We start from the raw sequence: 26,519 nt of genomic DNA, 5'->3' as shown, positions 1-26,519 counted from the left end.
TATTTCAAACATTTGATGAGTAATAAAGAAGTGAGAATGTAATTTAATAACATGGTTTGTTTTAAAAACTATTACGTGTTAATTTCCATATATTTTTCATTATCTTCTGTGCATTCTATATCTAGTATCGGAACATAATGTCACTGTCAAGTGTCAGGTGATAATAACAAAAGTATATTTCAGTACACTTTATTAAATAAGTCTCAGAAATTGCTAAACATGGATGATAAATATGAAACGGTGAAGCTATGTTACACAATACACAAATACTCAAGCCATTCAGCTAATTACATACCAGAGTAAGTTACTTAACGCTTGGTGTATGCCCTTTTTTCGATAGTTATTTAAGCCATTCTCTCGTAGAGATCCGGTTTCTATGAAAATGAACGATTTTAATGATTTATTTCAGAAATATAATGGTAAACAACCCATCGGATCAACTCTCGAGATGGTTTACGGACAGCAACACGCCCTCGCAGTATATAATGTTGAAAATAAAAGCGCCTGCTATAGTCGAAACTATCAAATTCGGGAAATACATTAAAGCTCACGTCAGTGACCTGAAGAAATTCCAAATATTAGGAGGCACAGATGAACACAACTTATCTGTGTTGTTATCAGCGTGAGTATTAAATAGTAAATAGTAAGTACTAACTTGTTATTTCACAAACTTTTATTTGGCTTCAAACATTTGTTAGGCTGGTATCATTAGAGCTGTTGTTATTGTAAAGAATATTCCAATTGAATATAAACCATACTTTGTAGTTAGTAGGATGCTGTTTGTAATTATTAACACTATTTTCTTTTCTCTTAAATATCTTTAACTATTCAACTGTAGCCGAGCCTTTAGTAGAATCAGTATATCTATTTTTGTCAACTATGCCCCCTACAAGAACAAAGATGTAGATATAGCATAGCTGCTATTATTATACCCCAACATGTTAAATGGTTGTTGATTCGAACAATTTTCATGTTATGGAAGATGTGTGAATGGAGAATATTATAGATATTGATATGTTTTTGACTTTTAATATACTGTAAATGAAAATTCATAATAATTATTTAGTGAAAATTAGACAATAAAGATTTTTTTTTTTTTTTTATTATTATACTACTACTATTAACTAATGTGAAAAGCCATATTCTTTTTGAGTAAAGGCTGTATAAGTAACCTCATTCTGAAATTCTCAAGTTCAATAGAAATTACACATAATGTAAACAATCTAAAATACCTTTATTTCTTTGTAATCTTAAAAGTTCAATGTGCAAACACAATATTTTTAACAGTTTTATTAACAAAGCCCGGATGACAGGAGAAATTATGTGTTGACATCTCAATAGTGCGAGGAAACACATTTTATAAGTCGATAAAAAGCATGATGTACTCTCTCTATGTAATTTTGCCAGCAGCCATGTGCCATATCAAACTCCCCAAACTTAATGCCCATTTTGCGCACTGATACCTAAAGTAAAAAAAAAACTGTAAATGCACACTATTGTCCTACTTTTTCTCGTCGCCACTATTATAACTCACAGTTTTGGGGTCCAAGCACATGTGCTGGTCCAGGTTCGTAGTTGTAAACAATTTTAAAAATGAGCTGTTTGTATTTTTTTAAACAATTTTAAAAAGAATAATACTTTATATAATTTTCGTAATAAACAATAACTATTTTTTTAATATATATTTTTCAATTATTGATGATTATTATAGTATGTAATTAGTTTACTGAAATAATGAATAATAAGCTTACACATTATGTAACAATATGACATGTAAGATAATAACTATAATAAAGATCAATAAATTTCTGATTCAAAAATTGTTCGTATGGATGTTGATAAAATAGTAGATATTTAAATAAGCACTATTGAAAAGTGCATTTTTGCTCCCGTCGTCCGGGCTTTGATTATTAAAGTTAAAATATATGTTCATGTAAAAAGGCATCCATCCTAGAACTTTAAAGTTAGTCATCAATTACTAAAAGATTCCCCTTTAGAATTATTGTTCCATATGACATGTCTTTCATCATGTAGAGGACTCAAGAAAGACAGTGCACCGGAGGTGTTCAGGCTCCGACACAGGACCACAGAAGGCCTGTACCTGCCAGTGCAGTACCTCAAGATAGTACCGCTGCAGTCATGGGGCCCGGCGTACAATTACACCATCTGGTATGTTGAGCTGCAGGGGAAGACGCATGAGGACCTGATGGCTCACGTGCTGGATACCATCAATTTGGTAAGGTCATTTTGTATGAAGAAGAAACATTGACAAAAGCTTTCAATTTCACTGTCTTGGGTGAGACTTGAACTCACTACACTGAATCATTATTCCATGCTCTGAACTACCAATACAGTTTGTAAGGTGTTTTGATATTTTTACTTTATGTTTTAGACATTAACAGGTCACTGTTATCTAGATTACTAAGTAATTATAGCATTTATAATGAAAACCGATTCATATTTTTTAGCGCAAAGAGGAAGAAGCAGTCAGAATGCTCCTGAAACACTTACGGCGTCGCCGTTATAAGGATGCGTTTGAGGCACTATCGCGCGAGAGCGGTGTGCGACTCGAGGGCGAGCTGCAAGCGCGGTTATGGCACGCCTTAGTCGAGAATGGGGACTACAAGCTAGCGGAGGATATACTGGACGAGGCAGTCACAGGTGAGTAGGCTACTTGACCTTCTTTTAAAGTCTGTCTTGTATGATTAAGTACTGTCCAATTAACCGAAATAAAATATTATTATATTTTCATATTTTATTATGACTTAAAAGCAGCAAAAAATATTTTTAAAGTATACTTTTACGTAATCAGGCGAAAACAACACAGTCCTGTTAATCCATAGATTATCTGTGTATCAGATGCTATTCGAAAACAACATTTTCTGACTTTTTAAGTATGAAAGCATAAAGTTCAATATGTCAGTGATTGTTTTGACATGCAGTAAAGTTCGAATTCGATGACGTCACTACATCGCTGACAGCGTTTTCGGTGGCCAAAGTAAATAAAAAATTACACACATTTTAAATCCAAAATACGCAGTCATCATACACCTTTAATACCCAAAATCTAGTAGTCTGTTGCTAAAAAACCGGAAAGCATGCTGCTGGTCGTCACGTTTTGCGTTAAGCGCGCTGCCTAGCCGAGGAGCTGCTAACGAAGGCGTCTGTCTATGCTTATTCCGCCGTGCATGATCACTGGCTAGACTGCCTGGACTCAACTATGTCGTTGACTTTACAAATTCGATTTTCGATTCGATTCGAACAAATTGATTAAAAAAATAAAATTGTTTTTTTGTTTGTCGTACAGAAGGTGAATTCGATTGGTACATGTCGTGGCAGCCATACACACCGGTTTGGCGCGAGATGTCGGGTTGCTCCGTGCAGGTAGGTACTAGCAGCCACACTTAAATCACTATTGCGTTTGGGTGTTTAGTAGATTTAAACGCTTTTACTGGTAACCGCGTTACGGCACTGTACAACTTGAAAGCAGACCGACGGAGAGAGTCGAGCCGTAAGGGTTCCTTTTGTACCTTTTTGGTACGGAACCCTAAAAACAAGCTTGTTTAGATTGTTTTAAACTTAACACTTTAAGTTCTCGCGCTTTGTACACATATTTAAAGTCACACACAGGTCGAACGCGATTAATTAACATTATTTTTACCTTTTTTCCCAACGTTTCGGCCAGGTTGCACTGGCCGTGGTCGCGGAAGACTGACGTCCCAGCAAAGTGTCACCGGAGATGTAAACAACACAAAACTACCCGATATTAATTTATATAAATGTTCGGAGTAGACAAATAAATATAATCTACCCGCTTTTAGTTATTGTTTATTTCCCACCGCACGACACACAGCACTCACAACATCCGCACACTGGTCCGAAGATAGATCTTTTGGTTTGAACATTTGAATCACTGGTCCCCATGTTGGCGATAATCTATACCCGTCTTCCCTGTTAAAGTTTTTAGGATATTTTTTAAAAAGGTAAAAATAATGTTAATTAATCGCGTTCGACCTGTGTGTGACTTTAAATATGTTTTAAACTTCTTCTCGTTGTTTCATATACCTACATATATATTTTAATAATTTTAGGTGGAAGACCGCCTATGTTGCGACACGCCACCCCCGCAGCGCTCCAACGAACTATCGTGCGCTGACCGCGAGCCACGACCGCTCGATGCGGTGAGACGATTTGTTCATACTTGTTTATTAGATACTTACCTAATTTATGCTCGAACTGCTGACGGTGTATACCTGTGTATATCGCTAAATGGAAAAATCTCAGTCGAAAAGCGCCTCTGACACCTCACTGAATCAGGGCCAATTTCTTCTATAGCTAAATTTATTTTTTGTAGCTATTTTTTTAAATGTTATTAGTAGGTCATCAACTCATCAGTCATCACACTACGAATAAGAAGTGTTTTCGTACAAACTATGTGAAACTTTTCTTAATAGGAGGTGCCCGTCAATGGGAGTCATCAGAATGCGACACTTATTGCTGTACCAAGCCCGGACCTCGTGGCGGCCACCAACTAGTGGTGGACTCTACTACTGGCACATTGTACCTCTTCGGCGGCTGGAACGGGACGGAAGATCTCGACGACCTGTGGTGAGTGCTGCCTTCTCTCTCTAACCCGTATAGGTGTTTACCGTCAGAATGTGATACCACTTGCTGTTTCAAACCCGGTCCTCGCGGCGGCCACCAATTAGTTGTTGATTTTACTATACATTATACTTCCTCAGCGGATGGAACGGGACGGAAGATCTCGACGATTTGTGGTATGTGTTGCTTTCTCTCTGTGATAGATCTTCATGCCAACTCGTGGTGGACTCTGTCTCTGGCACACTTGTCACGCCAATATCAATTACTAAACTTTATTACAAAAAATTGTATCACTTAAATTAATAATTGATTCGATATGTTCTTAGAAATACTTGTGCTATGATGCTGTTGCAAAGCATTTACTTATAAAATTTTTTTTTCGTATGATAACAGGTCATACGACACAGAGACAGAGCGCTGGGCGCTCCTCTGCCGGCACAGCGGTCTCGAGAACGGGCCCTCGCCTCGCTCGTGCCACAAAATGGTGTTCGACCCCGTGCACAGAAGGCTATACACTCTGGGGAGGTATCTGGACAACGCGCAGCGAGTACCCAGCAATATGAATGTAAGCGATGGCGAACTATTTTGAACAGCTGACTGAGGGCCGCCATCTTGTCGAGAAGACTGCCTCGGGCGAGGCTAATTTTCTCGCACGTTTTGTGTTCTCGGTCGGTGTGGACCCGGCTATTCAATAATATGGTACTAAACAATTTCTGTACAAAATTGTATGTGGCATTGCATTTGCGATAGTTTTACGTTATAAGTGTGAATGACTACGCTCTGTCTATTGCATATCTTGAAGTCGCTACTCGGGGGACTGAAATCTTCTCGAGGCTGAGGCGTAGGGTTAGAGCCGGCGTAGCTTTATTTGACGTTCATATGCGCATTGTAATATGCCTACTTGAAAATAAATATTTAATTTTGTCGCGATCACCGTGTGGCTTCGAGTGTCTAATTTAAACGTGAGAATCCTCATTTTATCACGTTACATTTGTTCCAGAGCGACCTATACATGTACGACGTGCCAACCAGCCAGTGGTCGCTGGTGACGGCGGACACGGCGGCCGCGGGCGGGCCGCGCCTCGTGTTCGACCACCAGATGTGCATCGACTGCGACACGCGCACCGTCTACGTGTTCGGCGGCCGCGTGCTGCCGCACAACACGTGAGTCGCTAGTGTCACTACAGCACCGCCAGTGGTCGCTGGTGATGGCGGACACATCGGCCGCGGGCGGGCCGCGCCTCGTGTTCGACCACCAGATGTGCATCGACTGCGACACGCGCACCGTCTACGTGTTCGGCGGCCGCGTGCTGCCGCACAACACGTGGGTCCACACTAACTTTATTCGCACACATACATTTTTTTACGCTGAGAACAGTCCCCGATCGACGAAAATTATGAAAATGTACCTACAGTGCAGCTCTGAAATTGCTACGCTACGTCGCGCACACACTAGCTGTCGGTCGGCTGACGCGCGGGGTGGTTGTATGTATATGTATACATCACCGATACCTACGCGCCGACCGCCGGTCGAGCACTGAACGTTCTGATTACGACCGACGGTCAGTCCGCGCGTGTGGTACCTGCGCATTGACCGTCGGTCGAACACTGAAGGTTTGATTTCGACCAACGGTTAGCGCGTACGGTTAGTCAGATGAAAAATGTTTCCATCTTCAGCTTTATTGTTTCAGAGAGGAAGCTGCGACGCCGCAATACTCCGGTCTGTACGCGTACTACCTGAACACCAACACCTGGCAGCTGTTGCTTGCTGACCGCCACACGCTGCCCGCGCCGCAGCCGCGCGTGTCTCACTCCATGCTGTTTCATCCGGTAAGTCCCGATCTATATTATATTATATCATATCTTGTCTTAAGTCTTGGGTTACCGAAATCCGTTTTGGTTTCAGGTACAACGTAAACTGTACATCTTCGCAGGCCAGCGCAACAAGGAACACCTGTTAGACCTGTGGTGGTGGGACGTCGGTACGAATACATGCGGCGCGCTCTGCAGCGGCGCCGCAGCGTGCCCGCCGCCCGCCGCCGGCTTCACGCAGCGAGCGACGCTGGACCCGGACACGGACGAGCTGTTCGTGCTGTCGGTGAGTACAGACAGTCACACACCTGTAGTGTAGGTACTACACGTGCGGTGCGCTCTGCAGCGGCGCCGCAGCGTGCCCGCCGCCCGCCGCCGGCTTCACGCAGCGAGCGACGCTGGACCCGGACACGGACGAGCTGTTCGTGCTGTCGGTGAGTACAGACAGTCACACACCTGTAGTGTAGGTACTACACGTGCGGTGCGCTCTGCAGCGGCGCCGCAGCGTGCCCGCCGCCCGCCGCCGGCTTCACGCAGCGAGCGACGCTGCTGTCGGTGACCAGTCACACACCTGGACACACGTGACGAGCTGTTCGTGCTGTCGGTGAGTACAGACAGTCACACACCTGTAGTGTAGGTACTACACGTGTGCGCTCTGCAGCGGCGCCGCAGCGTGCCCGCCGCCCGCCGCCGGCTTCACGCAGCGAGCGACGCTGGACCCGGACACTGACGAGCTGTTCGTGCTGTCGGTTAGTGTTGCCAGTGTACACCAGTCCAACACTAGACATCATCATTATCATTCTGCTTGCGTTATCCCGTCATTTGCCGCGGCTCATGGGAGCCTGGGGACCGCTTTTGACAACCAATCTCAAGATCGATGGGTAATTAGGCCTAATTGGAATTAGTCCGGTTTCCTCGCGATGCGACTGCAGCGACTGGCAAATATCAAATGACATTTCGCACATAAGTTCCAAAAAACTCATTGGTACGAACCGGGCTTCGAACTACCTAAAAGCTAACAAAGCCTCTTCACCGCGGTATCTCTTACAAGAACAAGGACTGACTGTTTTATTTGTTTCAGGGCATGAGTAAGGAGAAAGACAAACGCGTGTACAACACACTGTGGGTGTTCTCTCTACGGCGTCTCACGTGGACTTGCGTGTACCGGAACGATAGTATCACGCCGCGGGAGCCCAGACCACGATTCGCCCACCAGCTTGTCTACGATCCCTTACGAAAGGTTAGTAGAAGCCTTACGGCCTGTGGCCCGTTTCTCGAAAGGTACAAGCCTTGTATTACAAGTGTGTTACCATGACAACCCATACAATTTGACAGTTCGCGCACTTGTAATACAAGGCTTGTACCTTTCGAGAAACGGGCCCCTGGGGCGAATTTCTCGAAGCTACAAGTTACAATTTACAAGTGGTAGTCAATGTCTAATATGACAAGTTGGAAAGAGACTTCCGCTTGTAATTTGTAACTTTCAGTTTTGAGAAATGGGCCACTGATGACGACATCGGTGTAATGTGACAAAGGCGAGAGGCGGCTATAAATAGGAAAGGTGCGATCTGGCTCCTTACGGCCTAAACAATGGTCTAAGGCGGCGAGCGGGGCATCTTGCTCGCGGGAAACGCGCGCGGGCGCTAGCCATGCCACGTACTTTTAGAAGCGGCGGCAGGGCTATCGCCTTTCATATTTAAAAACATGTTTTTTACTGTCTAATATGACTCTATCTCGTTAATTAGTCAATTACGTTTTGAAAATATGCTAAGTACAGGACATTTATTTTATGGCTAGCTTAAATGATACTAATATAAATAACCAATCAGAAAACAATTAAGAGCAAATTTCAAAAATATGTTTGAAAACAAACATACTACAACATACATTTCAGTTAATGGTTTCCAAGACGCTCATAATAAAAACAAAATCTTTTGTTTCGCGTGGAATCGCTACAGGCTTAACTTACCGCTTGCCGCCGCCGCAAAACGAAAGTGCCACTCACACAAGCATTATACGACGTTTACCTAACGGCATTGTCCCCGTGGTCTCGTAGTAGACTGACTAAAGTTCACATCAACATCTTCCTGCAAAAGTTTTTCGAACTACGCGAGTTTTTCGTACAGCTTTCAGATTTTGATGCCAACTTTAGCCAGTCTGCTCTGAAGCCACGGGGACACCGCCGCGCCAGAGTGTTAAAAACAGTTATCCGCGATTAAATTATGTGTAAAAATCATGAAAGTTTTCAACTTTGACGACCGGTTTGGCGCAGTCAGTGACTCTGCCTGTTGATCCCGTTCGAACCCGGTAAGGGCATTTATTTGTGTGCGATGACCACGGATATTTGTTCCTGAGTCATGGATGTGTTAAAATTTATAGTTATCCGCGATTAAATTATGTGTAAAAATCATTAAAGTTTAAACACACTTAAGGTAAAAATTTCAGTAGACAATTTTGGCATTTTTACTTGTTTGGTTAGAACGTTAAAACGTAACACAACAGAAGTCTTATAACCATTCCTATTGCAGATCCACTACCTATTCGGCGGTAACCCCGGCAACCAGAACAGCCTGCGCCTGCGCCTCGACGACCTGTGGGCGCTCCAGCTCAAACGGGCCTCCATAGAGAAAGTGTCCAGGGAAGCCAAGCTCGCACTGAGGGAAGCCTGCTTTAGAGAGCTGGCAGCGACGCCCGGGAGGGACACCATGGCCTTGAAGTATCTGAGGAAGGAGCTACACGATGTGCTGGATCACAATAATCCTGAGGAGGTAAGTGTCTTAGGCACTGGTCCCACCGCGAGCTAGTAAGCTATGAGCTATCGGCTATAAAAACCGTGCAAATAAAAGAGACACGGCGATATTGATAGCTCACCGCTGGGCGAGTAACTATAAACATCGCCGTGCCTCTTTTATTTACGCGGGTGTGATTATCTTTTGTTCGTTTTTATAGCCGATAGCTCATTTTAGTTGATAGCGATAGTTTACTAGCTAGGGAATAGGGACCAGTGCCTTACGCCTTAACGATAACTATACAGGCTTCTCAAAAGAAGTTTCTAGAGACTTTTCAATCTCTATTAGTTAGTCTTCGTATTTTAAGTAATTTTTGACGGTTTTTATGCATTAATTTTTACACGCTATGGCCTCAAACGATCGAAAGAGCCAAGATTGTCAGCCGCTGCCGCCGCCATAGATTCTAACTCACTCGAACCCCTATCTTTTTCTGCTACTGTAACTTATGTACGGCTCCAGTACTCATTTGGAGTCGTCTTTATGCCCTTCTCTTACAACAATGTCATCTGAACCATAGACTAAACTAAATAAAGGAAGACATGTAACTCAGTACATCGCTACACGGCCTAGTTAACGCGAGTTATCGTCGCTGGTACCTCTTAGTTTTCGAGTTATTTACAGATGGCGCTATTTTCAATGTTTAAAAGTGCCGTCTAGTGAGATAATAATTAATTACATTGCCGAGTAACCATATCTGAATATGATTCAATATTTTGAGCCGGGCGGCTCCTTGTTTTTTGGCTTAGGGGTTAGTGTATTTGACTTGCACGTCTATGATCCGAGTTCGAGACCCAGGTCCGGATTTTTTTTTAATATGTTTGAAAAACAGTTATATTGTTGTTTTTTACTTTTTTTATATATATAATTGAATATTAGAAAAATAAGTATGATTTGAAGTTGAATCATAGAAAATTAAGTATTGTTCGCGCCTACTTGTTGTCTGTTTATAAAAACCATAGGTATAGGTCCTATACCTACTCGACTCTCTAATCACTTGCCGCCGAAGTCAAGAGGACGGAATAAAATAATAGGTCATATGAATTATTTAAATCATGAGTTGTATAGTAGGAACATTAAATTGTAGGTATGTAACCTCAACAAATGTACTAGTAAACCCTCAGTACCAAAAAGTACGGAAGAACCGGGATTTACCGGTTCTTTCCCAGTACCGGAAATCTCAGTCACGGTTCTGGGACTGGTACCGGTTCTGCATTCCCTAGTAGTGAGGTGTTTTATGAAAATGAAAAAAATTCTATCTTTTTATTGTATCGTCCGATTTTGACAAAACGTATCTCAAATGAAAGGTATTGCTTTATGTAATTGAAAAAAAATGTATAAAAAAAGTAAATTTACGTCTCGCACTGAATAATTTCAAAGAATGACAGACAAAATATACAATGTCGATATATGAGTTTTTTTATATCAAAAACAGATAAATTCATAGTTGAAAACTAAAGACCGCATCGAAATCGGATTAGCATTTTTTAAGATACAAGTTGCCAAAGTTGGGAAAATTTGCTTTATATGGCCACTTTGAAATCCCTTTGCCAGAAAGTCAGAAATAATATATTTTTCTTACACAAAAAAGTACATAGTGACAGTACAACTCAAAATAAAATTAAAAATTCCGAGGATAAGGTAAAATACCCCATAATGGATGGTGTTGCCATTATGGACAAAAAAACACAAATCCTTAAAAATAAGTATCTAAAATAAGTTTCTAAAACCTGACGGCTATGTACCATAAACTAGAGTTGTAGAGCTGTTTCATTCTGAAGTTTCAATTAATTCGGTTATTTCTGAAGGATTTGGAGACAAGATAAAATTCGCCAGTTTACTGAAAAAAATATCAAGACAAATTCTTAGTAATGTTGCTAAGAGAGATGAGTTCATGTATAAAATAATAAAAAAATAACGCACGGTGTAATCTTGAATACGTTTTACTTACTGCATTAAGCATGAGATAAGGTAGAAAACATACTAGTTTGTTGCTCCAAAGATATAATGAAATGACGTTATTTTGCGAGTGTCCATTACTGGACCCGAAAAACTGCCTACCTCCTATGATGGACAAGGAACAATTTACAAAACCAAAATTTACAAGAAACAATCCTATGTTAAAATAATCCAAACTAATTGTATTTATGGCGTATAAAATCGACTAATTGCGTATCAGTTGGCTTTAAAAGTAAAATTTTAAACTTTTTTCACTGTCCATAATGGGGGATCCATTACTGGAGAACTGCCGTCCATAATTGGAGAAAAAACACCTAGTTTTAATTTGTTAACTATGAAGAAACCAATAGGAGTATCTATTCTCCAATACGCTTGAAATGTAGAAGAAGGATAGGACATTCAAGATTTAACACGCTTCGCGGTAGAATTTTTACATTTATCAGTGAAATATCAAAAACAGGCGAATTTTTTTCTTAAACTGTCCATGATTGGGTCTGTCACATTATCATAATTTCATCTCTTAGGACGACGAGCGTAGCGAAGTCTGTTAAGAAAACCGAAAAACAAAATTTGTACGTCGTCCGATTTTGACAAAACATGTTTCAATTGAAAGGTATTGCTTTATGTAACTCAAAAAAAAATATTGAAAAAAATTGGAAAAATGTAAGATTAAAAAAAACTTAAATTTTCGTATCACAAAAAACGGTAGACACGATGTATAATATCGATATATGTTTTTTTTTTAATTAAAGAAAAATAGATTCATGATTATAATCAGCACTAAAAATCGAATCGAAATCGGATCAGTAGTTTTTAAGATACGAGTTGTCAAAGTTGGCTTAGTTTGTTTATATGGTCGCTTATAAATTCCTTAGCTAGAAAGTCAGAAACATTATATTTTTCTTACAGTTATAAGTATGCATTTGTAATAGACATCATACACACATATACAGTTACATAAAACAATACCTTTCAATTGAAATATGTTTTGTCAAAATCGGACGACGTACAAAAAAATAAGATTTTTTTTCGCTACGCTCGTCGTCCTAACCTAAGGCATGAAATTATGATATCCTCGGAATTTTTTATTTAATTTTGAGTTGTACTGTCACTATGTACTTTTCGGTGTAAGAAAAATATACTATTTCTGACTTTCTGGCAAAGGAATTTCAAAGTGGCCATATAAAGCAAATTTTCCCAACTTTGACAACTTGTATCTTAAAAAACGCTAATCCGATTTCTATGCGGTCTTTAGTTTTCAACTATGAATTTATCTGTCTTTGATATAAAAAAAACTCATATATCGACATTGTACATTTTGTCTGTCATTCTTTGAAGCTATTCAGTGTGAGCTGTGTGAGACGTAAATTTACTTTTTTAAAGTTTTTTCTTACTTTTTTTTTATAATATTTTTTTTTTAATTACATAAAGCAATACCTTTCATTTGAGATACGTTTTGTCAAAATCGGACGATACAATAAAAAGATAGAATTTTTTCATTTTCATAAAACACCTCGCTACGCTCGGTTTCCTAAGGAATGAAATTTCAATATTTTCGGAAAAAATCGTTTACTATGATGTCTACTATCAGCATGCAAAGCGGCTTGCTTCCATCCAAAAGTGCAGCTTTTGGCCAGAAATTCTCCATAACAAGTATGACTATAAAAAAGCTCGTGTTATTATTTTGAAGTTTATTAATAAACGTTACGAAAATTTATGTTTAAGTAAATAAATAATTTTATTTTTAGCAAAGTGCCTTTCTTTTTCTGTATACCTCATGTTCATTTAAGCAAAGATTTCTTTATTATAAATATTATAATAAAAATTTGTTACTTTTCTTAATTATAAATATTATAATAAAAAAAAATATCAGAGTAAAACAAGAAAAAATACAAAAAGATATGTCATTCTTGGAATTGGAACCGGGGACCTCACGTTTGCGAATCAGACGGAGTAGCCGCTACACTAACTATCCTCTTACCGATGCTGACGAAAAAATGTAACGCTTACACATGTCATTTCCTAGGGGAGGTCCTTTACTCTGATGCGAACTGTACGAAAAATCCCGATTGGTAAAAAAATACTTAATTGTTTTTGTAAATTTCGGTGTTATATAAAGATAATGTTGTATGATCAAGTTCCAAATTTTTAAATATTACGACTTGGGTCATTTAAATGAAATTATTTCGTGAATTGAACAATACCATTTGTCGCGAGAGTATAGTAATGCCATCTATTGTTTTACGAGTCAAACATATAAAGCGATGTACTGAGTTACATGTCTTCCTTTATTTAGTTTAGTCTATGTCTGAACTTATAATAATTTACCGACTAATATTATCTGTCACAGGTTGATCGTTTCCACGCACTAGCGACAGTGTTGTTCGCTGGTGGTTCAACAGCGCGCGGCGCCGTCGCGCTAACACCGCGTCGCGTGCGCACTCTAGCAAGGCGCCGCGTGCGACACTCCGCCCCGCCAGACCTAGCTCATGCATTACACGCGGTACGTATTGCATCTATCTCAGGTGCAGGGGTTTCACTAGCTAGTCAGTGTTGTTTGCCGGTGGTTCAACAGCGCACAGCGCCGTCGCGCTAACACCGCGTCGCGTGCGCACGCTGGCGAGACGCACTATACGCGGTACGTATGTAGCATCTATCTCAGGTGGAGGGGTTCTACGCATCAGCGACAGTGTTATCAGCTGGTGGTTCTGTAGTGTACACTGTGTTACACACAGCTTTACATAATCTTGTCCATATAATCCGTAGGTTATGGCTCATATGACGATAATAAAATAATTGTTACGTTCAACTAACAAGTTGTCTCCCTCAACGCTCCTTCTTACATGGCGACCCTGCCAGCGCATGCGGTATGTATATAGTATCAGGTGGAGGGGTTTCACGCGCTAGCGACAGTACTGCAGTTCTGCAGTATCTGTTAATAATCTATCTACTACATACTTAGGTACAAGCACACCTCGGACACTGGCGATCAAATATATGAAAGAGGCGCGTTCCTAGCACACATTCTAAACTCTTGTAGGTGAACGCGTACCATGCCTGTATGAGTGAGATATGACAGGTCGACTGTTCGCGTTTTAGACAGACGGTAACTGTGAGGTAACCGAGAGCGGGTGGGCGGCACTTTCAGGGAGTGGCCATACTGTACGATAGTACTCTTTATTATACTGTGGTACAAGGGTAGTTTGTATCACCATCGTACGAGCTTTAGATTTTTTTTTTACAGGTGTTAGGCGCGGACGACACAATCCCCGAGCCCCCGACGCCGTACGAGGACGTGTCTCTCGAGGCGCCCGACACCTGGGACGTCGGCGAGGACGACGCCGACAGCGGCGCCGGCGACGCGGACTGGGCCGCCCGACACGCCAGGGTCTTACTCTATGACAACCTGTGTCGGTACTTCAGGCCTAGCAAGGTGCCGCCGCAGCAGGACATAGCGGACCTGGTGGCGCTGTGAGGCTGAGAGGTGACTTGTTTAGGAGACGCCGACTGGGCCGCCCGACACGCCAGGGTGCTGCTCTATGATAACTTGTGTCGGTACTTCAGGCCTAGCAAGGTGCCGCCTTCAACAAATACGAAGATCTACGTTAAAAAAACTTTCAATATTCTTTCGAAATTTTCTTTCAAACTCAATGGCGAGACACTTGGCGCGACTTCGTGCAGTAAGGTCTGTTTGAACCATGGCTGAATGAGTGTTTCACCTATCAATGTCTTAACTAAGGCAACACACAACGACGCTACAGCTTATTTATAGCTGATGTTTCGTAGAAATTCGAAACACGTATCGAGTTTTGTACCTTTGGTGGTGTGTGAAATTAATCGGCTTTATAAATGAAGGTTAAAATAGAATACAAGATACATTTTAAACTGCTTTCTTACAGACGCGGTTGGCTGGGCGCAGGCTTTGCAAGAACAATAGACACGTAGAGCGGGCTCACACTTCATACTACATGTTATCTTTACTGATGTGCCCTACAAAAGTTGCCAAATTTACCAAGTTCAGTGGAAACACATGGAACAATTTCGGATACTTCTGTATTGGGAATTAAATTTTCCATTTCCAAAACAGAAATTGATTAATTCTTGTCAGATTTTCCGCTCGTGAACAGTGTCAATTTTTAGAAAACTTTTCGTAAGTTGTATATCTTTATCTTTGTACATGTCTGCCGATCACAACATCGGCAGACCGTTTCCTGATTGGCAGGATAAAGTCCTTAGGTTTCTTCAGATATCTGAAGGGCACAGTGCCTAGAAATAAGTATTCGACTACTAAAGTGTACTGGGAAAATTATTTTCACGTTTCACTATATGACAGTAAGAATTACATGTTCTGCCGGGTCTTTCGATCAAAGTCCGACATACATAGCCTCCTCAGTCCTCGTGTACAGTCGACTACAAAGAGATGGATCCATTTTTTCACCTTATTACAATTTACAATGCAATAAGGTGAAAAAGTGTATACATCTCTTTGTAGTACAAATTTATGTATATATTCCGAAAATTATTTTGGACTTTTTTTTTGGTAACAAAAAAAAAACAAAATAAATGCTTCCGGGGGCCGTTTCTCGAAGCTACAAGTTACAATTTACAAGTGGTTGTCAATGTCTAATATGACAAGTTGGAAAGAGACTTCCGCTTGTAACTTTCAGTTTTGAAAAAAGGCCGCAGGACAGGAGGCTGTAATGTAAACATTACGTTTTATACAAGGTAAATTGGCTAGCGCAGGACCGCTATGGCATACTTGAAAGTAAACAGCTTTCATGTTATACGCTGGCGTACAAGCCAGAGCTCACAATGTCAGGTCACATACGTAATTTTGTAACTTCTTGATGAAATTTAAATGAAGGTTGAGGATTGTATACATTTTTATGACATTAAAACGATCGCTTTTAGAATTAACAAATTGTGACTAACAACTAAGTTTCGGTGCATTTAACGTGTCACTAACGGCATATGAAGTAGTAAATGCTCTTAAAATAAGTTTTATGAAAAATTGATTTAAATTTTAATGCAGTGTCAAATCAAAATACTCTTCTGTATTTTAAAAGTCAAATAAATAAGATAATAATTATAAAATAACAAATAACACCATTAAGCACCGTGAAATATACTCTTTCCGGAGTTTTAGGGAGTAAAAGAGAAGGGAAAGAAGGGGTTAAAAATTTGTCAAGGGAAAGTTTTATAAAAAGCACTAAAATGTTTAAGGTCGCCCTATATAGGTCTAACTTTATTTTTTGGTCAGGGATAGTAAAATGAATGGGATAGCGGTTCGTTTTGGCAAATCATTTTTGGTTTGTCGTATTAAAGGGAAGCGAAATTGAAATATCGGCGGTTGACAAATCTCTGTTAAAATTACTAAATATTTAGTAATTTAAAATTATCATAAATAATTGTAAGACGCGTGTAACGGTGTCCTGGTGCTGGAATTAAAATAAATAGGTTTTATAAGATTTTTTAACCATTAGTCTAAATCACATAGGTATACTAGCATAAGGGATTAGACAAGCAAAATCTGAATCTCTCACTCATAAATAGCAATAATAAATGCAAGAGTAATAATAATCTAGTTGACAAGACATAATTTAATCATGCAATAATGCAGCTAAGGCAGTTTCCAGACTGGTCGTGAGAAAGTAGTGTTAATATACTCTGTCAAACAAGTCTGGCAGTAAATAAGAACAAAGAAAACCATATGCATCCTTTTCTTTAGGGTGCTAGAGAAAAGGATACCTATAGTTTTCTTAGTTCTTATTTACTGACAGACTTGTTTGACAGAGTATAACAATAAAATTTAATTTGTTGATAATTGCCGGCGGGACAGTAAATTCGCTAACATCAAAATTTTGCTTGTCGTTATTCGGGCCATTTTTTTCAACGTTGTCCACCCCACTTTTTTTGGATTTGGAATTTTTTAGGTTGTTTCCACTCAGAATCGCGAGCTCTTTCAATCCTAATACGCGAAAAAAAGTGTCCGAAGAGTTTTTCCCATCCGTTACCGTTCTTTCATACATTTTGTATGGCGGTAACGGAATGGAGGGTTCGAAAAATGTATGGAAATCTTGGGACATTTTTTTTCTCCTATCAGGATCGAAAGAGCTGGCGATTCTAGTATGAATCGCGTAAAAAATACCCAGTAGGGTGAACAACTTTGAAAAAAAAAAAAAATGGGCCATTCGCTCCTTTTTTGGCAACTGCCTTAGAACAGGTGTAGGAACAGTCAGCAGCTGGTTGTTAATCGAGCCAGAATTGCAAAATAAGATACGGCTTTCTTTACACAAGGGTATTCGTGTTTTATTCAGGTACGACATAGGCCCTTTATCCGTCTGAAATTTCAAATAGAAATTCTGATGAAAAGGTCCTTTTTGCATATGACAGAAGCATAAATACACTGTAGTAGCATAGCTATGTATTATATTATAAAAAATACAATTGTGTACATTTCCGTATATTGCAGGGCACATATTTGTGTGGCAAAACGAACTTTCTCTTAACGACCACTGCTGCTGACTACGAACGTAGAACGTTTTAACGGATTTTCGTTGGATTGTTCAATATTTGCTAGCTCGTAAGGTAGTCGACTAGTAGTATTTTTATACGTAATTCATACTTTCTTAATAATTAATTCTTTCTATGGTCATTCGGCTTTTACAAATTTTTCAATGTTGTAAATGGAAAAATGTTGTAAAATAAGGGTTACTTTGGTACCTTTTTGGTACGGAACCCTAAAAACGAAGGACTAAAAAATTGTAATTTAAAATTGTATTTATATATGTCTTTCCGGCTCAATATAAAAGTTTCGGTTTGACTTGTAGCCATGTATCTTATTTAATTGTCTACAAAGGGTTATTGATTGTAAAAGATGTGAATTAAGTAATAACAGCAGTACAAATAAAAAACAAAAAAATAGCTATCGAACCTGTTGACATAATTTCTTGAGAATATTCTAAAGTTAGCATTCGGATCCCAGCAGTCGCGACCCGGCAGCCGCTGCCCAGCGGCCGCGACCGGGTCGCTCCGCACCGCTTTGTAGGGATTTATATGCGATAGTTTCCGACGCAAGCGACCGAGCAGCGCTGCCGGGGGCGGTAGGCCCCACCCCAGGGTCGCGACTGCTGGGATCCGAATGCTACCTTAAGAGAGATTTCTGGATCATTTTTCACCAGATGGCGATATTGAGTTGAGCCTGAGATGATTCAGTTTCTGACAACAAACTTAAAAATCTATTAAATCATAAATGACGATTTAATGCGATTCGTGGCGTTTGGTGGATAGTTATCAATTTATCATTATCGTATATCGTATCGCATCTACATTAGCTGGCAATGTAAAGCACGAAGTTGTCTTAGGTTTTATTTGTAACAACATAAACACATTTATTACACACTTCTAATACAATCAATAAATCTTTGAAATATATAAATAATAACAAACTATTTATTTATCTCGTGTGTTTAATTATAACGATTTGGATAGTGATTATTTTTTTATGTAATGCATTGTAATTTTGTACCGCCTAAATTATAGTCAAAATAAAATTGTAACCCTTATTTAACTTTAGTTGTCTAAATGTAAATATTATTTAAAATTGTTATTTTCTTTAAACAAACGTATGATAAATACGTAATTATTTAACATTACTTTTATAAATAAGATTAATATTTTAACATATAGGGTGGCATAATGGTTGGTCCTAGTTACCCTGTTCAATGTATTGGACAATGTCGGATTAACTCATCGTATGCTTATGCACGGATCCGTGCGTAAAATTGTTTGCTCTACATGGCATAGCCGTGGGTTCCAACCCACGATTTTTGACCCATCCGCACACGAGGGGTTAAGGGCCCATTTACACTTATTTAGCCACCGTTGCTGCAGTTAAGTTGAGCCAACTCGGTGCGCGGCTAATACGCTACCAAGAGTGAAAAAAACTGGCCACTTTTACGTAGACTCTTTTGTCTACATGGTGACCCATTTTAATATCCTTTCAACCTCATGATTAGGGCGTTTTTCCCGGGTAGCCAGATCAAGCAAAATTGACAGCGATTTGGGTAGCACTGTCCCTGTTAATTATTTTACCTCTCATAGTTTTATAGAAGTTTAAAACACCGCGCATTCTGTGCTCTCAAAATCGCTGCCAGCTTAGCTTGGTCCGACTCTAGCCGCAGACTGTTGGTAACAGACTGCGATAATCCGACAAAGTTAAAAAGCCCAAGTAGGTACGGAAATCATTTGACATAAACGGGTTTTGTACTTTCACCGGGGACTATGGTGAACTTTACCTACTATTTGCAGTTAGCTACGGAAGTATCTTAACATCTACCTGTGAAAAGAAAAGTGTATTAATTCTGCCACGTGATTTGAAATCTTAATGAGTCATATAATTTAGAAGGCTTTGCCGTATAAGATATTTCATAACGTATGGTCACAAGACTAGAGATAACGGTACCCCACGCAAGCAAGTTGCCATATAGGGAGATCAGTTATCTCTGTAGAATAGAGGTGCCTTAATGCCCGGTTAGAGTACGATCTATTGGTAGCAGTCACCAAGAATAATGTACACTTGACTACCTAAATAAACTATCCAAACATAAACAGATTTTTATTCAAACACCCAAAAATGAAAGCAAAATGTTAAATATAATAATTTATTATTCTCATACATGATTGTTATCAGTCATTGCGACAACACGGCGTGCCTTACAGTTTGAAAATATATTCCTTCTGTCATGATATGTTCCCGAGACTGGTTCGTGATCTGTCCTGACCGGAATACAGCGAACACAACATCTAAAGCTCATTAGTTACATCTGTTTGAGATTCTATTATGCGAAGACTTGTAATCTGATATGATTACGTGAATTAAAAGCAACAGAGGCCATCTTGCGTGTCTAGGTCTACTCTAGGAATAAATGACGAACCATCAAACTGTGCAATATTGACGTCGGCTACGGACTAGATGAAGGGAACATCCATGCGACCGTTTGCCCAATACTAAATCATGTTATAATAAACTAGCGCGCGTTTTAAATACTTTAAATCTTTAATGATTATAAAAACTCAATCATCTTCTATGATAGAAAATATTATCTATGCTTAAGAAAAATAAGTACCTATTCTAAAGAGTTAAGGTGTATAAATAAAGAAATATTTGGTTAATCGGTCTGAACCACCACCGAGTGGCAGCAGACATCGAGCGACTTCTGCCGCGGCTCGGGTCTCGGACTCATCGGTCATTACACGTCGCAACGTGCGATGAGCCGAGATCCGGCCGCGGTTCACAGTAACACGGACGGCAGCTAACTACCTACTAGCCGCCGCTCGTGTAGTCAAATTCATTTAACAAAATATAACAATCTGATATAAATAAATGTAAATGATTTGATGTCAAAAACTTGTGTACAATACTATTAAACATAACAATGTCAAGATAAATGTATGTGGACGAAAGAGGCTTATAGTGATAAAAGTATAAATAGACATAGTGCTTTGCCACCATGAACACTTTGACGATGGTCCGTCCGCGCCGCTGCCCTGATTCCACCCAGATGTTAATACTAGAAATAATTAATTTCTCGCTTATAAGACGGAAGATAAGGGCAATTAAATACTGATTTTAATAGCAACCGTAAGAAAAATAGTAATACTACAACACAAGGTAACAAATACAATCAACAGAGTACCTGGCAGGCGAGCAGCGGCGCGCGCGGCGGTAACATTGACTAGACATAAATAATACATAAACGATGTCTGCTGCTTAGCTAGAGATAAATATAAATAAAGATAAATACTAACTACTGCTGGTAAGTCCATCGTTTAAGTACATAAAAGGCTACGATAAAAGCTAATTCATACGATAGTCTAAAAACAATAAATGCAAGGCTATGGTCCTCGGGCGAGCCCGCTTTGAGCTATGCAAACAAATTATGCTAGTAATGTTAATATTGCAAACCAATTCACTACGCATCTCGACGGAGATCTCACAGATAACCTACGAAGTATACTTGGAGGTTACCGTATAACTACAACTATAATATCTAATCCAGTAGAAATACCTACAACTACGGGCGAGTGCCCCTACATGGAACGGTCGAACTAGCCTAGGTCCGGACACTACGACTACGTCGCGCCGAGGCGAGCCGCCTATCACATCCACGTAACACAACGTAAACAATACCGTAACAAGTCAATAATATTTGTAAATTTCCTCTTAATAATAGAAACGTCGACCGACCGCCGTGAGCAAGATTTGAGCAACCTAGAGACCGGTTTGTTTTTATAGATAAAAATACGGAGCGAAACAGACACAGGACACAGGTGTTGTGCGGACGGCCGGTCGGCGCTGGACAAGAATGGACGCGAGTGGCGCGAGGCCAGGGACGGCAGGTCAAACAAACGCGGACTACTCTACAACAAGATGGACGAAGTACGGCGGAGGGCCGCAACACAACTCTACACCGACTATAGAACAGATTACATAGTCTTTTTGCGCACAATGGATGGACACCGATCATTATTTTTAAAAATTTCATTTTGGACGTACTTAAACATTCGTATCTAGTAGAGGATTTCGTAATCATTAAATGTATATGCGAACCGTACAATTATATTATAAACATGTCATAAAAAATAACTTCGCACGGCTTTATCGATAATTCCTGTTTCGACACGATAATAATAGTAAAATCTGCTTCGCAAGGGATATATCGTTCGACATAACAACGGCGATAAATTCATTCGCGTAATAAAAATACACCGCAACCGTTACAAAAATACTCGATCAACATCAATTTGACGGCGCAATAGATACGAATGGGAGGAAATTCGATACACTAGTCGGCGACGCGACGCGAACAACAACAACCGCCCGCTCGGGCGTCACACATTAAAATCAGTCAACTTTAATTTAACACCAACCATTCATGGGGGAGCCCCGCCGACAAGTCTAACTCCCCGGGCGCGCGCGCTATTGCACAGTTTGACGGTTCGAGTCCCGGGTCGCGCGCGCGCCCACATCGGCGGGGCCCCTCCGCCTAATCTTATTGGTACGGTTAATAAGATAATTTTATAAAACGTATAAATAATTTAGTTGCCTAAGAACGATTTATAAAAAACGTCGGGGCGCCGCGCTCACTAACTGTCACCGCGCGGCGCCCCGGGAATCACTAATCACTGTACGTGTCCGTAATCGACAAGTTTCGCGCCACTGGTCGCAGAGCGTCGCGAAAGGAGGGAGGGGCGACGCGGTAAATTCGTTAAAAACTCGCATCGATCAGACGTCGCGACCGCCGAGAGAGATAACACTGATCTAGAAGAGGTCGTCCTTTCGGGTCTGACGTCGGATCCTACCGGCCGCGCCAGTTACCGCAGGTTAAGGATCGAGCGAGCGTCGGTCGGAGTTCGCCGTGCACTCGGCGCCGGTCAGCGCATGTCGGGCGCGGAGAGGGAGGCGGGCAGCCCGGAGGCCGGCGCGGCGTGCGGCGGGCGCGCGAGCAGCGCGCGCAGGGCGAGCGCGGCGGCCTTGAGCGCGAGCACGAGCCGCTAGAAATCCCGCCCGCGCGTCCGCGTCGGGCCCGCCGCCTTGGGCACGCGCCGGGTGCGCATCTCGCGGTCCACCTGCGGAAACAGAGACCGTTACTGATAAACAGGGCCCGTAACTTTCATGCCGATGACATAAATTTGACGTCACGCTGCATATAGATGATTCAAGAGTTTTATTTAATTATTAATCATTATTCATCAATCGACCACTAATCTATTCAATCCATCTGAAAGCTTTATTAAATAGTTTTGTTAAAATAAATGACTCAATATTAAAATGAATAATGATTAATTATGACGAATGAGATACATCGGCATGAAAGTTACGGGCCCTGGTGATAAAACTGACCAATAATCCATCTAGAGGAAAAAACATAACTGAATTCGAATCGTGCCTCCAGCTCCTCGAGGCGCTGCGTGAGCGCGAGTTTCTGCTGCACGGCGAGCCGCAGCAGCTGGTTGAGGGTCTTCTTCTCGTCCTCGGCGCCGGCCAGCGCCTGCGTCAGCTCGTCCACCTGCGTCACGTACTCCTCGCAACGCGCCGCGAACATAGCGCGGAGACCTGAAAAAAGCGCAGTTTTTAGTTCTCGGTTTCATGCGTGCTCTTGAGGTTTGCGAGAGCCACCTCTGCCATGCCGTTGGATTAAGCTCAGCCGGTCTAGCCGAAATGACAATCGTTGACGCCGAACGCCGATCTAAAGGCAGTCTGGCTCTGTCACGCCAATAGGGAAGAGCGATAGAAATGGCTGGCTAATACGATTACGAAATTATCGTAAGCGTTTGTGCATTGCCTACGTATCCTGATGACTAGTTGACTAAATTAGCTACAATAATGTTACTCACTGGAGAAGGTAGCAGCGTCCTCCTTGAGCTTGAGCATGGTCTCGGTAACGATAGTCTTCTGTCTCGTACTCTCGACTGGTGCTGTCTCTGTCTACTACAATATAAAGTTACTCACTGGAGAAGGTAGCAGCGTCCTCCTTGAGCGGCCGCAGCTCGTTCCTGAGCTTGAGCATGGTTTCCGTGACAATAGTCTTCTGTCTCGTACTCTTGACTGGTGCTGTCTCTGTCTACTACAATATAAAGTTACTCACTGGAGAAGGTAGCAGCGTCCTCCTTGAGCAGCCGCAGCTCGTTCCTGAGCTTGAGCATGGTCTCGGTAACGATAGTCTTCTGTCTCGTACTCTTGACTGGTGCTGTCTCTGTCTACTACAATATAAAGTTACTCACTGGAGAAGGTAGCAGCGTCCTCCTTGAGCAGCCGCAGCTCGTTCCTGAGCTTGAGCATGGTTTCCGTGACAATAGTCTTCTGTCTCGTACTCTTGACTGGTGCTGTCTCTGTCTACTACAGTATAAAGTTACTCACTGGAGAAGGTAGCAGCGTCCTCCTTGAGCAGCCGCAGCTCGTTCCTGAGCTTGAGCATGGTCTCGGTAACGATAGTCTTCTGTCTCGTACTCTTGACTGGTGCTGTCTCTGTCTACTACAATATAAAGTTACTCACTGGAGAAGGTAGCAGCGTCCTCCTTGAGCAGCCGCAGCTCGTTCCTGAGCTTGAGCATGGTCTCGGTAACGATAGTCTTCTGTCTCGTACTCTCGACTGGTGCTGTCTCTGTCTACTACAATATAAAGTTACTCACTGGAGAAGGTAGCAGCGTCCTCCTTGAGCGGCCGCAGCTCGTTCCTGAGCTTGAGCATGGTTTCCGTGACAATAATCTTCTGTCTCGTACTCTTGACTGGTGCTGTCTCTGTCTACTACAATATAAAGTTACTCACTGGAGAAGGTAGCAGCGTCCTCCTTGAGCAGCCGCAGCTCGTTCCTGAGCTTGAGCATGGTTTCCGTGACAATAGTCTTCTGTCTCGTACTCTTGACTGGTGCTGTCTCTGTCTACTACAGTATAAAGTTACTCACTGGAGAAGGTAGCAGCGTCCTCCTTGAGCAGCCGCACCTCGTTCCTGAGCTTGAGCATGGTCTCGGTAACGATAGTCTTCTGTCTCGTACTCTTGACTGGTGCAGTCTCTGTCTACTACAGTATAAAGATACTCACTGGAGAAGGTAGCAGCGTCCTCCTTGAGCAGCCGCACCTCGTTCCTGAGCTTGAGCATGGTCTCGGTAACGATAGTCTTCTGTCTCGTACTCTTGGCTGGTGCTGTCTCTGTCTACTACAGTATAAAGTTACTCACTGGAGAAGGTAGCAGCGTCCTCCTTGAGCAGCCGCACCTCGTTCCTGAGCTTGAGCATGGTCTCGGTAACGATAGTCTTCTGTCTCGTACTCTTGACTGGTGCTGTCTCTGTCTACTACAGTATAAAGTTACTCACTGGAGAAGGTAGCAGCGTCCTCCTTGAGCAGCCGCAGCTCGTTCCTGAGCTTGAGCATGGTCTCGGTAACGATAGTCTTCTGTCTCGTACTCTTGACTGGTGCTGTCTCTGTCTACTACAATATAAAGTTACTCACTGGAGAAGGTAGCAGCGTCCTCCTTGAGCAGCCGCAGCTCGTTCCTGAGCTTGAGCATGGTCTCGGTAACGATAGTCTTCTGTCTCGTACTCTCGACTGGTGCTGTCTCTGTCTACTACAATATAAAGTTACTCACTGGAGAAGGTAGCAGCGTCCTCCTTGAGCGGCCGCAGCTCGTTCCTGAGCTTGAGCATGGTTTCCGTGACAATAATCTTCTGTCTCGTACTCTTGACTGGTGCTGTCTCTGTCTACTACAATATAAAGTTACTCACTGGAGAAGGTAGCAGCGTCCTCCTTGAGCAGCCGCAGCTCGTTCCTGAGCTTGAGCATGGTTTCCGTGACAATAGTCTTCTGTCTCGTACTCTTGACTGGTGCTGTCTCTGTCTACTACAGTATAAAGTTACTCACTGGAGAAGGTAGCAGCGTCCTCCTTGAGCAGCCGCACCTCGTTCCTGAGCTTGAGCATGGTCTCGGTAACGATAGTCTTCTGTCTCGTACTCTTGACTGGTGCAGTCTCTGTCTACTACAGTATAAAGATACTCACTGGAGAAGGTAGCAGCGTCCTCCTTGAGCAGCCGCACCTCGTTCCTGAGCTTGAGCATGGTCTCGGTAACGATAGTCTTCTGTCTCGTACTCTTGACTGGTGCTGTGTCTGTCTACTACAGTATAAAGTTACTCACTGGAGAAGGTAGCAGCGTCCTCCTTGAGCAGCCGCACCTCGTTCCTGAGCTTGAGCATGGTCTCGGTAACGATAGTCTTCTGTCTCGTACTCTTGACTGGTGCTGTCTCTGTCTACTACAGTATAAAGTTACTCACTGGAGAAGGTAGCAGCGTCCTCCTTGAGCAGCCGCAGCTCGTTCCTGAGCTTGAGCATGGTTTCCGTGACAATAGTCTTCTCGGTCTCGTATTTGCTCTTCAAGTTCGCCAGCGCCACCTCCGCGGTGTTCTTGTTGGACTTGAGCACGGTGCGGAGGGTGGCGATCTGCTCGCGCTTGGTCGAGAGGAGCGACTTGAGCTTGATCACTTGCTCTTGGAGTTCGGCCAGCTCGGCGGCGCGCTCTTCCGATTCCATTCCTGGGAAGTAATTGTTATTAGTATAGGGATTAAGACACTATTGCCAAAGACATATGTAACTCCGTATAGACGGATAAGGTCTAAGAAAAAAACGCACCTCAAAGCCATAGAGAAAAAGGTACGGTGGCCTAGATGGCGTTACACCTTTGGGGAACGCTCGGCTAGATGGCGCTATTAATATTTGACATTTTAACACATATCACGCTAACAATATGGGCCAGATTGTCAAAACTGAAGTTCAAAAGTTTTAAGCTTGTGTCGAGAGATGGCAGTCTA

The 26,519-nt window shown here is 41.8% G+C and overlaps 2 protein-coding genes and 1 long non-coding RNA gene across 3 annotated transcripts in view; 2 read left to right on the top strand and 1 right to left on the bottom strand.

Moving 5' to 3' along the window:
- The first annotated feature begins 173 nt into the window (after positions 1-173).
- On the top strand, positions 174-15,671 carry LOC125234943 (muskelin). Its single transcript, XM_048141366.1, is given in 18 exon segments — positions 174-299; positions 410-622; positions 2,035-2,236; positions 2,469-2,661; positions 3,308-3,384; positions 4,092-4,181; positions 4,455-4,506; positions 4,509-4,608; positions 4,996-5,167; positions 5,603-5,766; positions 5,798-5,926; positions 6,294-6,432; positions 6,509-6,700; positions 7,496-7,654; positions 8,943-9,182; positions 13,510-13,662; positions 14,404-14,635; positions 15,059-15,671. Coding segments are annotated over 17 exon segments (2,586 nt in total). The 5' UTR covers positions 174-219; the 3' UTR covers position 14,635; positions 15,059-15,671.
- A 1,557-nt stretch (positions 15,672-17,228) lies between these two features.
- Positions 17,229-19,769, top strand: LOC125234522. The gene is made up of 2 exons (XR_007178010.1): positions 17,229-18,125; positions 18,314-19,769. It is a non-coding gene; the product is annotated as an uncharacterized LOC125234522 (long non-coding RNA).
- Positions 19,770-22,582: 2,813 nt separating this feature from the next.
- LOC125234550 (protein bicaudal D) overlaps positions 22,583-26,519 on the bottom strand; it is a 30,081-nt gene continuing 26,144 nt past the window's right edge. Inside the window, 3 exon segments of the mRNA XM_048140830.1 lie at positions 22,583-22,790; positions 23,111-23,277; positions 25,986-26,243. Of these exon segments, the coding sequence (XP_047996787.1) occupies positions 22,716-22,790; positions 23,111-23,277; positions 25,986-26,243 (500 nt within the window). The 3' untranslated portion in view covers positions 22,583-22,715.

Source organism: Leguminivora glycinivorella, chromosome 16 (assembly GCF_023078275.1).
Source record: "Leguminivora glycinivorella isolate SPB_JAAS2020 chromosome 16, LegGlyc_1.1, whole genome shotgun sequence".
Lineage (NCBI taxonomy): Eukaryota > Metazoa > Arthropoda > Insecta > Lepidoptera > Tortricidae > Leguminivora > Leguminivora glycinivorella.
Note: the sequence above shows the minus strand (reverse complement) of the source record. Positions and strands in the feature narration are given on the sequence as shown.